Source organism: Eleginops maclovinus, chromosome 10 (genome assembly GCF_036324505.1).
Source record: "Eleginops maclovinus isolate JMC-PN-2008 ecotype Puerto Natales chromosome 10, JC_Emac_rtc_rv5, whole genome shotgun sequence".
Classification (NCBI taxonomy): domain Eukaryota; kingdom Metazoa; phylum Chordata; class Actinopteri; order Perciformes; family Eleginopidae; genus Eleginops; species Eleginops maclovinus.
In genome coordinates this window covers 11431488-11445816 of record NC_086358.1, presented here as the reverse complement: position 1 = coordinate 11445816, position 14329 = coordinate 11431488, and the positions used below count along the sequence as shown (strand labels likewise).

The 14329-nt window shown below is 41.0% G+C and overlaps 1 protein-coding gene across 1 annotated transcript in view; it reads right to left on the bottom strand.

Annotated features, from left to right (window-relative positions):
* dock1 (dedicator of cytokinesis 1) overlaps positions 1 to 14329 on the bottom strand; it is a 157038-nt gene that overhangs the window by 130049 nt on the left and 12660 nt on the right. The window contains exons 2-11 of the mRNA XM_063893165.1: positions 8513 to 8596; positions 8125 to 8165; positions 7931 to 7986; positions 7268 to 7364; positions 6407 to 6555; positions 5645 to 5780; positions 4094 to 4251; positions 3021 to 3102; positions 2371 to 2506; positions 1110 to 1182 (exon numbers count right to left, since the gene is read on the bottom strand). Of these exons, the coding sequence (XP_063749235.1) occupies positions 1110 to 1182; positions 2371 to 2506; positions 3021 to 3102; positions 4094 to 4251; positions 5645 to 5780; positions 6407 to 6555; positions 7268 to 7364; positions 7931 to 7986; positions 8125 to 8165; positions 8513 to 8596 (1012 nt within the window). The remainder of the gene's footprint in view (positions 1 to 1109; positions 1183 to 2370; positions 2507 to 3020; positions 3103 to 4093; positions 4252 to 5644; positions 5781 to 6406; positions 6556 to 7267; positions 7365 to 7930; positions 7987 to 8124; positions 8166 to 8512; positions 8597 to 14329) is intronic.

The following is a 14329-nucleotide window of genomic DNA, read 5'->3' as shown; positions in this document are numbered from 1 at the left end:
ATGTTCAAATAGCATTTTTCAAAGTATTATGAGCCTAAGAATTGGACACAGTGGGACATTGAAATAGTGTTCAGGACATTGTTGAAAGGGGCTTTGGTTTTACTAGAATACTGAACAGTCTTTAAATAGGGGAAACGTTTATTTTCTTTATCTTCCCAGAATCCCAGGTGAGGTATTTAAAATGCTTGTTTTGTCCTAACTAACAGCAATGCTATAAAGCAAATCAACAAGTCGTCACATTTGAGAAGCCACCATTACAGAATGTTTAAAATAAATGGCCCAAATGTAACTGTTGTCATTAAGTTTCTATCATTTAAAGAAATAGTCATGTCAGCATAATGTAAAACTTATATTATATTCATTTAATTTGGTTTGATCCTAGACAACGTGCCATAGAAGAGCTCATCTGTAATCAGAGATTTCAGTAAGATTTATATCAATGTAGTCAATGTTCTGAAAGCCATTTCCAATTCTGTTTGGATGCCAGGAGTCCATCCCATATACACCATGTCAGACAGACCCTAAATGGCTTCCTGACTCTGGCTCACCGTGAACACACAGTGATGGCTGAATTTGAGATTTCATCCGTTAAAATTGAGTGGCAAATACTCTCACTTAGACATAAATAACACCTTGTAGAACCTGGTCTTCCTTTCCACAGGAAGGCTCTAATTTCCATGATTTATGCTTACGGATAAAACCGTTAAGTGTGGTGATCTGCCAGCTCAACTGCCTGAATCTGAAGCCTTTCCAATTATGCAGGAGATCACGTTAAGGAAAAGGTTACTCTGTCTCTGTACGCAGTCCTACGAGAATGGCAGCAGTTAATGAGATTGCCTTAATTGAGTCAGCAGGGAAAAGGGGAGCGCTACCGTCTTAAAACCCCCGCTAATCAGATGTCAAGAATTCAAGACTTTAAAAAAAGAAACTAAAATACAACCGCTAAGTTTCCGATATACAGTGCTTACTCAGAATAATGGGAATATGTGTAAAAGGCAGAATTACATCAGCTTTGCTATTTTATGCAACATTATACCAAGCTTAAAGGAACTCAATGCTCCCTCATGTGTTAATGTGATTTATTTTGTGTTGCTGAACAATCCACTTACGGCTGGAATGGGATAAAGTGCTGCTTGTCCTCATCGTCCATTTTGCCCGTTATGATGTCGGTGACATCCATTACTGTGGAAAAACAAGGAGAGGTGGTTAAACATTCTCAAGGCAGAGTAAAGCATGGCAGTAAAAGAGCCGAGAAATGTATGACAAGGACACATCAGGGGGTAAGAGCAGCTAACCACGGCCTTTTCTCAATAAGCACTTAGCTACACAGGTGTAGGGCTACGATAGAATGGATAGAAAGATAGTGTTTTAATTCCTTCACTTTGCTGCAGTGATGAAATGTGTATTCCAGGACCCTGTGACGTCATGTTTAGGTGTGGTTACACTGTTGACCAAACGTAACCACTGCTGGGTTTGGCTGAGTAAACGAGACTTAAGAAGTTTCAAGCGGAGAGGGCATCAAACACCTATTTTGAGTCTGGTGATAAATTACTCTTGACCTGTATTTTAAATTAATAACACTGGTAAACAGTCTATAGGAGCATTGCTGGAGTAGGCAGTCTGATAGAGTTAGATTATATAGTTTTGGGTGCTAACATGGTTAAAATAACAAATGTTTTCTAAAACAACATGCATTGTGCTATCTGCTGAGTTTTCAACTTGCAGGTCAATCTTGACCAAACATGAACTCTGACCAGCAGAGGCAGACACCAAAACAGGAAACGCATTCTTGAAATTGCTTCAACTTAAGAGAATGAGAGATGGCGCAGATTATCACAGTGATTTGTGCAGCACTCTTTCACCCCACAGGTCACATGCAAATCATATGATTCCCTTTATAACTGCGTCTAAAAATAAGCAAATCTCAAAAATGCTGTGTACTGCGGCAATGAAAATGATGTCTAAAGATAATCCATCATAAATCATGCTGTCATTTATCTTCTCTTCAAGTGGAAGTGGGAAAAAGACACTGAAGGAGGGGTATAATTTGCTCTGTTGGATAACTGTGGGCAAAAAGCCAATCTAATTAGTTTACGCCTGGCAGCTTGCCAACAGGAGATGAATCAAACTGTTATTCTTCTTTCCACTTTAGTGAGATATCTATGAATTTTAGCCAAACTCATTCGGGCAAATACTTTGGCACAATACATACTCTGGAGTACAAGGCATAACAAGGAATCTGTTCTGATCAGATTTCATTTACAGGGGGGTTATTCAAAGCAAAGCCAGAGGGGAGTTTTAAAAAAGGTAAAGTCTGATATTAGTAACCCAAGCCGCGCTTGGTGTCACTCTGTGTGCCGTCTGCTCTACCTGCCACTCCAAAGGGTCTCCTCAGTCCTGACGTCAGCTTTTTGGTGTTGTTGTCTCGAAGCTCCATGCGCCCCACTCTGACAATCTGACACACAAAGCTAATCTTCTCTCTCTTCAGATCTTCACTGCCCAAGTCCTGAAAAGATTGGGGAAAAAAGAAATGTCATGAAAAATAGAATGGATAAAAAATGACTTGGGGTTGTGTATTTGCCCCGGGAAAAGGCATTAGAATTTAAAGCCCAATCAGGCCACATCAATGCTAGGATGCACAACAACACCTGATGGTCATAAGTGAAGATGAGCTTGTGTTCAGGACAAACTTTTCCCCACAAACTGCTTCTGCAACATCTGTGATTGTGTCCCCAGATTCATTTTCTGGATGCAGTGAGTTCCAAAACTAGCAAAGTGCTCCCAGTGGATGCACGCTGACCCTTGCGCCCTTGGGCTTCCATTAGATAGAGGTGACTGCCCTGTAAACACATACGGCTAGCCAAGCTCTTTCTGAGAGAGCTCAACAAATACAAGCTCTGCAAACAGGCTCCCACATGACTCATAACATCGCTGAATAAACAGCGGGCTAGCCATAGGCGTGCGTGCACACACACAAACAAACAAATGGACACGCATACAATACAAGCAAATACACTCACCGTGAAGACGGCCCGCAGATTATGAAGCTGGTCTATATCTTTCACCAGACCTGAGCTGGACCATTTCACCAGGTAGTTTTCACTGTAAGAGAGGAAGCATGACTCATTATTTTAGTCTGCCTTAGCCATTTCTAAGGCTCACGTAAAATTCATCAGTTGGGTTGCACTTAATATCATTTCCTTGAAAGCTGAAGAAGCTTAAATGCTAATCCTGAACCCGATCCGCTTGGGAAGCGAAATGCACAAATGATGTTTGATGCGGGGGAAACATCCCACGGCCGAGCTGCTCTACTCATGATAATTTGCTGTCAGAATCCTAAAACAATAGCAAATCCCCAGGAAATAGGCTGCACTTGTTCTGGTCACGGTCCAGCATGGTGTGTGTCTGTATCTCTGAGTGTGCTTCCAAGTGTCTGTACTTCTTGCTGATAGCTGACGATTCTCTAAAGTGTGAGTAAGTCTAAAACATCAAATGCCATGAGGACATAAAATCTGGTCCATGTAGGGCATTCTTTTTAGTCTCAATATGAAAAGCTCTTGTAAACTCATACCACTCTACACATACCAACAGTTGTTTTTTTAATGGACTTGTAACAACTGCTCTGCAATGTATAACGGGTGTATCGTTAAGACAAATATATGAATATATGTACTTTTCATGCATTGATGATTATTTCTAGCATCCATTCATGAACAGTATGTTTAAACTGTTGTAGTTTTGTATATTAAAAGTTTAGAACCTGTAAAATGTGTAAATTGATAATGCATTGTCATTGCTGCTACCTCTGCTTTTATCACCGATTTATTTATTCATGTCTATTTCTATTACTGCAGTGAGCAATAACAACCAAATTTCAGTATACCTATGTATGACGACAATAGAAATATTCAGATGCTAATTTGCTAAGTACATCATCTTTTACATTTTCCTCTCAAACAAAAGTAAACGTTGAAACTTTGGTTTCAATTGACATGACAGGAAGCCAAAACATCTCAATGCTTTATCAGAACCAGGTCTGTGAACCTGAGTAAATAAAGGGGAAAACAGAGTAAATATACAACCATGGGTTTACCTGACAAACTTGGACTCCACTGGGTCGTAGAGTGACATGAGCACCTCTGCATCCTCCCCGATCTTACACACCACATTCTTCAGAGTCACAAAGAGGCCGAAAGATGGTGTGGAGGCAAACTTTGCCTGCCTGCTCAGATCAATATTCTGCTTCTGAGACTGTCGGAGGGAAACAGAGATATAGAGCTCAATCTCTGGCATTCTTCAATAGCCTTCTGTCACATGCAGGTAGAACTCAGTGCTGTGGAGTTTAAACAATAAGCCCGGGGGACGATTCCAGAAACAACATCAGTGTGTGATGATAGAGATACGGTGCGTGGGTGTGGTGAGCAAATGCGCCCCAGATAATTGAATGTCAGACTCCGTTCTGTGCCTTTCTAAAAAGTTAAGAAGCACAATGTCTATAAAATCAATCAAAATTGTGTTCCAATTCATTTTCTCCTCAGTGGAATATAAAGCATTAACATTTGCTTGATCTCCAGAAGTGCATCCACAGTATAAGGTGGACTGAATCCTTGGACGCCCTTCAAAAATATGCTGGGGCCATATCATTAATATTTATCACGGTGACCTGGACACTTTCGGATTGCCCATGCATATGCAATAAAGACCTCTGGATTAGAAGGTCACGTACAATGAGACCACATAACTGCAGGGCACTTAGCGTCTGACACTCCTACATACTGCCAGCTGACATTTAGGTGAGGGATGCCACTGGTACGCCAAGTAAAATAGACAGGAAATCTGGCTGAGTTCCTGGCTTTCTGAAGAAGCAGTGAAGGGTTTTTGTGTACAAGCAGTGGCCCAATTTTCCCCACGTCTGTGAATTGTGCAAATGCCTTTTTAGATGCAACTACATTGGTTCTCTATAATTTGTCTGCATTTGCCTTACCTTGAAAACACACTTTGTCAATTGGTTTTATTTTCTTAAAGCCTGTGTTGTTTTTACTTGACATGTGTCATTTGAGAAACAAGTCTGTTTGAAAGCAAAAGAGCAAAATGGGTTTTCAATGGTTTATGCAATCAGCTAAAAGCTAATGTCTTTTTAGTTTTGCAGGTGCTTAGCCATCAATATAATTATTGGACGAATTGTAATTCGGACCCAATCATAGTTCTAGAGGAAACGTTGCGGATTCACTTGAATTTGTTTGATCAAATAATACATTTAACAGAAATCCATCAGCTAAGATATTTGAGTGTGGACTAAAGTGGTGGGCCGACCAGACTGTTCATCCCTAAAGCCACACAGCTAGCTAAATTGATACAAATGCACATAAAGATGGTGCAGAAACTACAGTAGAGGAAAACAGTCTCCAATGAAGACGAATGAGGGGTCATCGCAAACATTAATCTCATATGAAGCGCTGTGAGAACCCTGTTTTACTCTGCCCGAGAGTCCGAAAAACAAGATGACCACATTCAGATCCCAACTATTTTCACACTTTGCAATAATGTGCTTTCACTTATCTCTAATATACTATCTTGATAAAGACCAACGTTTAGTTGTAAGTGAATGAATGGCATCCACCGAAGCAGCATCCTCTATCTTTACCCTCTCTTCTTGTATCCGGTCCTCTATTTGTTTGGAGGCCGCCTCGTGCGCTCTGAACAGGCTGACGGTGCTGGTGATCTCTGGGTCCAGTATGTTCCCATCTTGGTCTCTCACCACCAGATCGAGATCCAAGTACCTTTCAGAAAAATGTTTGAGAGTTAACCAGTGCCAGAACCCTGCCAAGATGAAGACACACCATATAATAATGGAAGAGACAAGGAAAATAAATATTGTGAATGTGTGGCTTGATTTGAAAAAGGAAATAGCACACATTAACTGTTAGCCGCCACCCCCGCTCACATTTTCTACTCGTATAACATCCCCTCAGCTCTTTCAAAGCGCCATTACTTTGTCCGACTCTTTCTTCCATGCAGGGAGTCGGGCTGACATGATGCCAACATGCAGTGAATGTATTTCATCAGCTCCCTCATTCTGTGGAGGCAACAGCCATTTCTCAATCTGGCCAAAGGTTTAAAGTTTCATCACAGGAGGAGAATGGAGCTTTCAATTATCAACCGATTTTCTAGGCCCAGTGCAGACACAGCAAAGAGCTGTCACTTCATGATGGAATACAGCAGGGTTTGCTGGAGCTAAATCCCTCCAGTTTGTCCTCGAACTAAGCAATGACCTGTCACTTTCTATTGACTGACACTGCTGACCTATTCCAACAAGAGTCATTTTTTTCGGAAAGATATGAGGATAAAGGGGATATAAGCCATTGAGGGAGTCGGGTTAAAAAGCCTCTTAAGACAGGATCCTCACTTGTTGCCGTAGTCTATCTTGGAGGTGACTCTCTGTTTGAGCTCGGTGAGCTCATCCTGCGGGAGGGTGCCGGACAAGATCTGGGAACGCCATTCGATGAGGTCGTAGATCATGTCACGGACCGAGTTGAACATCTCACGTTTGTCCCCCTGACAGGGGTACATGAGCACAGATTAAACACAGGAGGACAATTTGAAAATCAAAGTGCTCTTTGTTTGAACTGTTGACTGGTAAAAGGACTGTGTTCATGCTAGAAGGCCAGACATCTCATTAGCAGCAGGTTCAGCACGGTGCTGGTGGAAAAAGCTCTTAATTATTAAGAGCAGGTGGAGTTACCTGAGGCAAATTCAATAAATTGTGTTTTAACAGGCATACATTCGTTAAACATACAAAGTTTTTAAAAGCTACTTCTCTAAACTATGAAATATGTTTGAAAATGATTATGTATAATAGCCCTTTCAAATGTTTACATATATGGCAACAAATAAGCTAATAGTGACATGTATCTGTAATTCATTCGTATACTTATATACTGCGCCGAGTATCCATACCTGCATTACCTATGGCTAGGTATTAGTATTTAAATAGCTTGATATTGTATGGTCCATAAAAACGTTTAAAAAGACATTTTGGGACACTTTATTGTAGGTTCAGTTGATATGCGACTCAGTTTGACATATTTTCCCTGGGTCGGGGTCCTTTCTCCAACCCTCTTTCAACTAATAACAAAAATGTGGAATTCTGTTTTAGCATTTCTTCACAATCTAACATCCATATGTAAAGTTACCGTATCGGACATGGATGTGTGGTGTAAGTGCGTGTGTCTTATTGTTTCTACAGGCTTTGGAAAGTCTTGCTTACCACATATAAGTCCCTCCATATCGTTGCCCACTCCCGCAGTGTGGTGGTAACCTCCTGGACCAGGGGCAGCTCAGTGGGAATGACCGTCTCCTTTTGCCTGCAGGGACAGTGAACACACTCAAACCAGGATTCTGTGTCCTTCCTGCCCTTTCTTCCCCACATGGAGATAGTGTCGGCTTAAATGTTGCCTCTTATCTGCGTTATTTGAAATGTATTCAGTCTGTTCAATGTCTTTATTTAGTATTCTAAGGAAACAAGTTCCTCAAGGTTCCCAGCTGAATTCAAGGACTTTGAGGTTTGGGGGAGGGTTTTTTTTTTTGTGTTGTGGAAGTGATATCAAAGAAGACAGATGAAAACAAAACAGTGCCAAAATTTTTGCAACAGCAAACCAACATGTCACATCTTATCAAGTGCAGACCTTCCGACACAACCTCAGAGGCTGTCTGAATACAACTCACATTTTACCAAACTCCTCAGGTCAGGAAAAACATTGGGACAAACTTCTCATGTATTTGTATCATGTTGCCGTTTATAGATCTTCAGCTAACTAATAAGTATTACGTTTTAAGATGAAGAGTGCGAATATAATAAGTAATCTTAGATATAAGGCAACAAAAGTACACGCAATGTTATTACACGTGAAAAAAGTGGATATGTAGTTACCCATTGCCCTCAACTGTGGCTTCTTTCAGGTGTATATAGCAAGCAGGAAACGTGCCCTAGAAAGAGATCACAATGCAGACATAATTATAGTATAACAACAACAGAAGTACACGCTGACAAACTAGAGCTGGGAAGAGTAACCTATTACTAACAGGTACATGAGGATTCAAAAAACATGTTCATTGGCCACTCACCTTTTTGGATTTTCTCCTCAGCCTGTGCCCTCTGTACCAGTCTGATGAAGAACAGAGTAATGAATGTTAGCTTTTTGCATACAGAGTACAAAATAAGTTGGAAAAAATGCACTAAAGTAATTCATTCAAGGTTGTAGAAATTAATTCACAATAAAGAACGACGTGGATAATAACACACTATCCACAATCTAACACTAGCAGAGACAGTAAAGAAAAGTGTGGGGTGGCTGCAGCCTTCATTTACACCGCATAATATTCATTATTGCTATACATTATTGAACATGTGTAGAAACATGTTGACAAAACAAAAGTAGTACCAGAGATGACAGGAAAATAATCTCAGGCAGGCGTGTCAGCTCTGATCATGGACATCATCAGTTAGCCTCACCTTCATGTGTCTCAAGTATGTGCACTGTGTCTCCAATCTGCAGCGACAGCTCCTCCTCTCCCCGGGCATCGTAGTTATAGATTGCTGGAGAGAGATGAGAGAGGACAATATGAGAGGAGGAGATATTGCAGGAGGAGGAAAAAGGCCAATAAAGCGTTTGGCTCCCTTGTGGCGCTAATTGTGTGCCATTGCAAAGTGCAGTAGAGGCATCGCACATCCACAGGATGTCCGCCCACACAGCCTGACACAGCCATGGTTGGACCATCAGTGCTGTAATATCAACATGCTTTTACCGCCCACTGCAAAGAAACCAATAATGATGGGGAACGCCAAAACGACAGTAATGCCAGTGGAAAAAGAGATTTGCTCGGAATTATAGGACGGAGAGGAAATGATAATAAAATATTGTTCCTGAGGTGTTGGAAAAGAAAATGGAGAGGATTGTGTTGTTCTCTAATCAACACCACAAAAGCCCATTGTTGTCTGCATTGTCTGCTAAATAAACTAGAATCAACAGAGTGCATTACAGGTGGCTCCCAAAATTGGTTAGTAAACAACCAACATGTTCTGTCGTGTTTAATTAAGTTGCCCAAAGGAAAACTGTGCTGGCATCTTCACAAAAACTAAAACTTTAATAAACACAATTTAGCAAACACAAACCAACTGTTTTTAACCTGCGCTCCATCTGCAAGTATATATAGACCATAATATAGGTGGAAGAATGTGGAGAGATGTAGAAAATCTGACAGATCATGTGATGCATATTTGCATTTCATTTCAAGAGAAAAATTGTCAAAATTAAAAATTCTCTGAATAGAATTCCTGGATCTGCTCCAAAAGCAATCAGTTATTCCTCAGCCTTACTTTTCCACCATCTGTTTACATGTATGGGGATATCTTGCTAACAAACAAACAAAAAACAAACAGATGGGCAGCCAAAAGACTGTGATCATAATAATGAATATAAAAAAACATACTTAAAGAGCACAAAAACAAATAACATACAAAAATTAATGATGCCATGCATGAAGGGCAACATTAAAACAAAAAATCTGATACATGTACGCTGTTAGGAGGGACAAAAAAGTACAACAAAACAACTGGGGGGCGGGGGGGTCTGTGCTGACTACGTTTTCAGGCTTTTCTCAATCTAGTATATGAGATAGATCCATCGTGTCAGGGTCATGTTATAATGTCAATATAGTCCTGATTGTTGGCACTTGTTCTCTCTATCAGTGAGAGGTGAACAACATGTCGCTGTCAAACCAACCATGACCGACATCTGTCTTTGAGAGATCCTACCAGGGCCCACACACCCGCTACAAATTCTATGCACTGACAGCTTGAAAAGTGGCTCTGAACATACGTGTTCATTTTGAGGACACCCGCAGAATGAAATGACACAAGTGTGTGTGTGTGTGTGTGTGTGTGTGTGTGTGTGTGTGTGTGTGTGTGTGTGTGTGTGTGTGTGTGTGTGTGTGTGTGTGTGTGTGTGTGTGTGTGTGTGTGTGTGTGTGTGCCCTGCTGAGGTAAAGCATGCAGGGCCATTTCAGCAAAGGTTTCCAGAGGTGAATGACGACTTAATTAAAAAAAGACCCTCCCTGCAGGCGCTGGAGCCTTCCCAGCATGCTAATGGAACATCAAGTGAATCGACCGTTTTCTCCCACAATCACCTGCCATCAGAGGAGCCCATTATATTTCATTACAAGGCGGTTTTTTTCTTCTCCGTTAACATTTAGCTCTTAAGTTGTTATGGTGAACAATTAGGGAGAACACGTTTTTGTTCTGGTTGCTATGTGTTGAAGTACTTTCATGTATTCCACTCCCACACAGCTTTTCTGAACAGATTATCTGAAAAGTAAGTTATTTTTTTTTAAAGTTTTTCTAAAACTACTAGTCAGAAAGGGTAGTGTAAACATGTTTGGTAAATCACGGGGTATTTGATATCATATTAGATTCTTTAGAGACCAAATAATTATCAATTAGATGAAAAATAACCATCAGATTACTTCTGTCTCATCACAATTGCAGAGGCTCTAATTACAGAAAATACTAATTAGTACAGTTTGTGTCAGCTATGGAAGAGGTCATAAAAACGTGTTAGATTGTATAATTGAGTTATCAGAGCAGCATAATGCAACTTACATAAAAGGAACAAAGAGGCTTCAGAAGTCCTGGCTAAATTATGATAACTTGAAAACAGTGAAAAAGTTTGGCAAAAGCAATAGTATGAAAAATAGTAAACAACGTATGCCAAACACAAAGCGGTTAGTGGTCAATTGAAGCAGACCCTGACTGACAATGACATTTCATAGGAAGTTGACAAATCCTCAAATCCCATTATGAAATACGGTCTCAAAATCAAGCGTGTGGTTATGTAACCAATCTGATAAGCTGTATCTGATGTTCTGCATGTAGAGTCAGGCAGCAAACCACTTTTTGGATTTTGCAACCCCCGGAACAATCCCACGAGCCGAGCGAATCTACCCGAACACGAGCCATGAGCAGAGAATAGAACAAAGAGCGCAGGAAATGAATTCATCGGCACCACGCTGGTATACACAAAGGATACCTACAGGGAGAGAGAGCAACAAAACAATCAAAAGGGAGGATTAATCTGTGAGCAGCCATCAGAGAGCAGCCTAGTCACTGTGCAGCGAGGGGCGCTCAATTTAACCATCATTAGGAAGGGCCAGGAAACCCTGTGAAGCCATCGACTGCTGTGTGTGTTTGGAACTGGGTCACAGGTCCAGCTGATGCAGCATGTTTCCTCAATGACGGCCCAAACAACAGCTCTGATGGAGACATAGGGTATCATATGTTTCAGAGAAAAATGGAAAAGTGCCCCTGTGCTCACTGCAAATGAGACCAGACCTCATATCAAACAGCCCAGAGGATTCGGGGGATTCTCACTGGGTAGGAGGTGCATTCACAAAATGAACACAAATGACACCCTGGGAAGATGATGAGTAAATGACAACCATCAAACACAACCCTGACATGGGAGGCAATGATGGTGCAATTTAAAACAGCAACCAGAGTGATTCTTGTTGCGTGGGGGTTGAATGACAGCTCTGATTACTCATAAACCTGTATTTGCATACCCAAGAGTACACTGATTTCAATTTGGAAGCAGTGAGGAAAGAAACTCCATCAGGGGGGGGACGAAGAGGATGAGGAAGTGGACCATATTCTCCCTGGAGGGTGGCATGAAGTTTTTTTTTTTTTGTGGAAATGTGATAAACAGCGGCATCATTTGCCCGGGGCTCATTACCATTCATAACCTCTTGCATAAGACTGGAGAACATTATCATCAAAGGGAACGAGTGAGGAATCAGATTACAGAGCCGTCCACTTAGCCGGCGCACGTCTACGCCCTCTACACAATTATAAGCAGACTAATATAAACACTGGACTGATTCTAATTCTACACTTTGGGCTTGCTAATAACCTGCGCTAATCCCCACAGAGTAGAACATATCATTACACTCAGATGAGCATACAGTGTGTGGATGAAGGAGGGCTGGGAAAAAGGGAGAAAAGTGAAGTGCATAGAAATGCTCATTGGAAAGAGACTGAGCCTCTTGATGTTTTGTAGTCACCACCCCCCCCCCCCAGGCTGTGAGCCCATAGAGGGAGCCAGCCAGGAAATCCCAGACAAGAGGATTCTCCATGAGGCAAAGGCAGGGGGGAGTAGAAGGAAACTCTTGTCTCAGTCTGGTGGAGATATCCTTTTAAAGCAATATCAAGCGGCAGGTAGCTGACTGAGGAACCACCTCTGTGCGCTAACTCATCGTGGCTATTCAAGTCTTTGTATGAATATGAGAAACGCTGGTCACCTGGAAAGAATTTTTAAATTGACTTTGAATTTTAACCAAGAAAAATAAAGTTTAACCATCGCTTTCTTCAAAATTCCGGTTAGTGAATTAATTGCAGACATTGCTGTTCCTCTCTTTTGAACTGCTAGAAGGAGAAGTACAGAAATGTATCTTGGTGTGCTGTACACATGACATAATACATAATTTCCTCATTTCCCACAGGAGTTGTCATTGAAATATAAGTGAAAATAGCAAATATTCCCTACCTGCAGCTCCTCTGTAGATCTTTTTCACAGCAGACTTGTAGTAGAAAGAACCCAGGTGGAACTGCTTACAACTAACGATGGTGCATTCCTTCAGTCGTTAGCTGAATTAATTACACCTGTGCTTTTCACGTGTAAATGTGTCTCTGTCAAAAAGGAGTATGGTGATGATGTTGGTCTTTTATTTGTCTTGTAAAGATGAACTACAAAGCTTAAGGTTTTTAGATCAGGGGTGTCCAAACCTTTTTCACCGGGGGCAACATACAGAAAAATATACAAAGGGCTGGGCCACTCTCTAGGAGGTGTATTGCCTAATAAGTTAAATTATAAGTTAGAAAAATCAATCAAATACAGGTCAATCATGCTTGTAACTTGAAAAACAGAAGCTTCAGGTTGCTTATAATGAGAGGAAATATGAAGGGTATATTTCAAGCTTGTTATGTCAATAAGTTATTGGGCTCTTTTTTTATCAACTAAGATTTGTTAGAAAATGTTTTCAACTTTAATTGACTGAATGTATTTGAAAGGTGGGCTTAATATATAATATATTTCTTTTTTATTATGTAATATATTTTTAAATGATGTATATATTTAAGAAGTACAACAGAAGACGGGCCGAAGTTTGGACACCCCTGTTTTAGATAGTTGACACACAATTATTTATGATCTTGCTAGTCCCTAATCATGGCTATTGGCTTTGTTTTTAGAAAGTGCAGCCAAGGACCACCCAATCACCTATGAGCGGAGTAAAAAAATAAATAATACCCAGTAATATAATGCAAGGGAAAATGAATTTAATACTGTACTTAACTTCAATGAGGAGGAGTTCAATAAGCATACAGCGGACTGAGAACGCCCTTTACCAGGCAGCGGGACAGAATAGAGGATGATTATTACACTCCAGCTGCACTATGGGTAAACAAGGCAAGACAGAGGAGTCAGCAGAGAGAAAATTAACACGCACATACTTCATTCTTTAAAGGGTATATCTGACTGTAAACGACCTACGATGTCAAATGATATACCTCACTGCAATACACAGGGTTTTGAAACCAACTTCCATCTCGAGGATGATGGGAATACCCAGACGTTGCATCATATAGGGCCACATTTTCCCTAATTTAGCCACAGATACATTTGTTTTAAGAGACTGGAGCTGTTATGGTGAAGATCCAACAATTTCCCCACCCATGTCACAATTATATCCGTGAATTCTAGGGAAGGTTTTTGTTTTTTTTCTGAACTCCTATATTGGTCAGGATGATGTCCAACAGGCACAATATTCCAAATAAGTCTTGAGAGGACATGACTGGAGTAGAAAACAATCATTCCCTTGTCGAACATCGTGGTGAAGTCATTTGTATGGGACCGATGTGAGCCGAGTGAGATGATGTAGCAAGTGTTGACTGTGTTTTCCTGATGGGCCCCGCTGGTGGGGAGAGTGCAGCGAGCTCTGCTGCTGAGCGGACAGGTATACACAGGGATCTGCCAAGTGCTGTTAGGCTAACATGGGCCTGGGGGGGGGGGGGTAAAAGGTGCTGGCGTTTCTACTGCATCTCTTCACTGTCTGTGGAGTCAAAGGAACTAAATATTAAAGGAGTTAAGAGAGCTTCTGCGTTTCTGAGTACATTCATCAAAGCTTCCGATTGACAGTCTTGTGGGAACAAAGCCAGCACGAGACAAGTGTATGAATAAAGTTCCTCACTTCAAAACGACACTTTGGAGTGTCCCGGTAG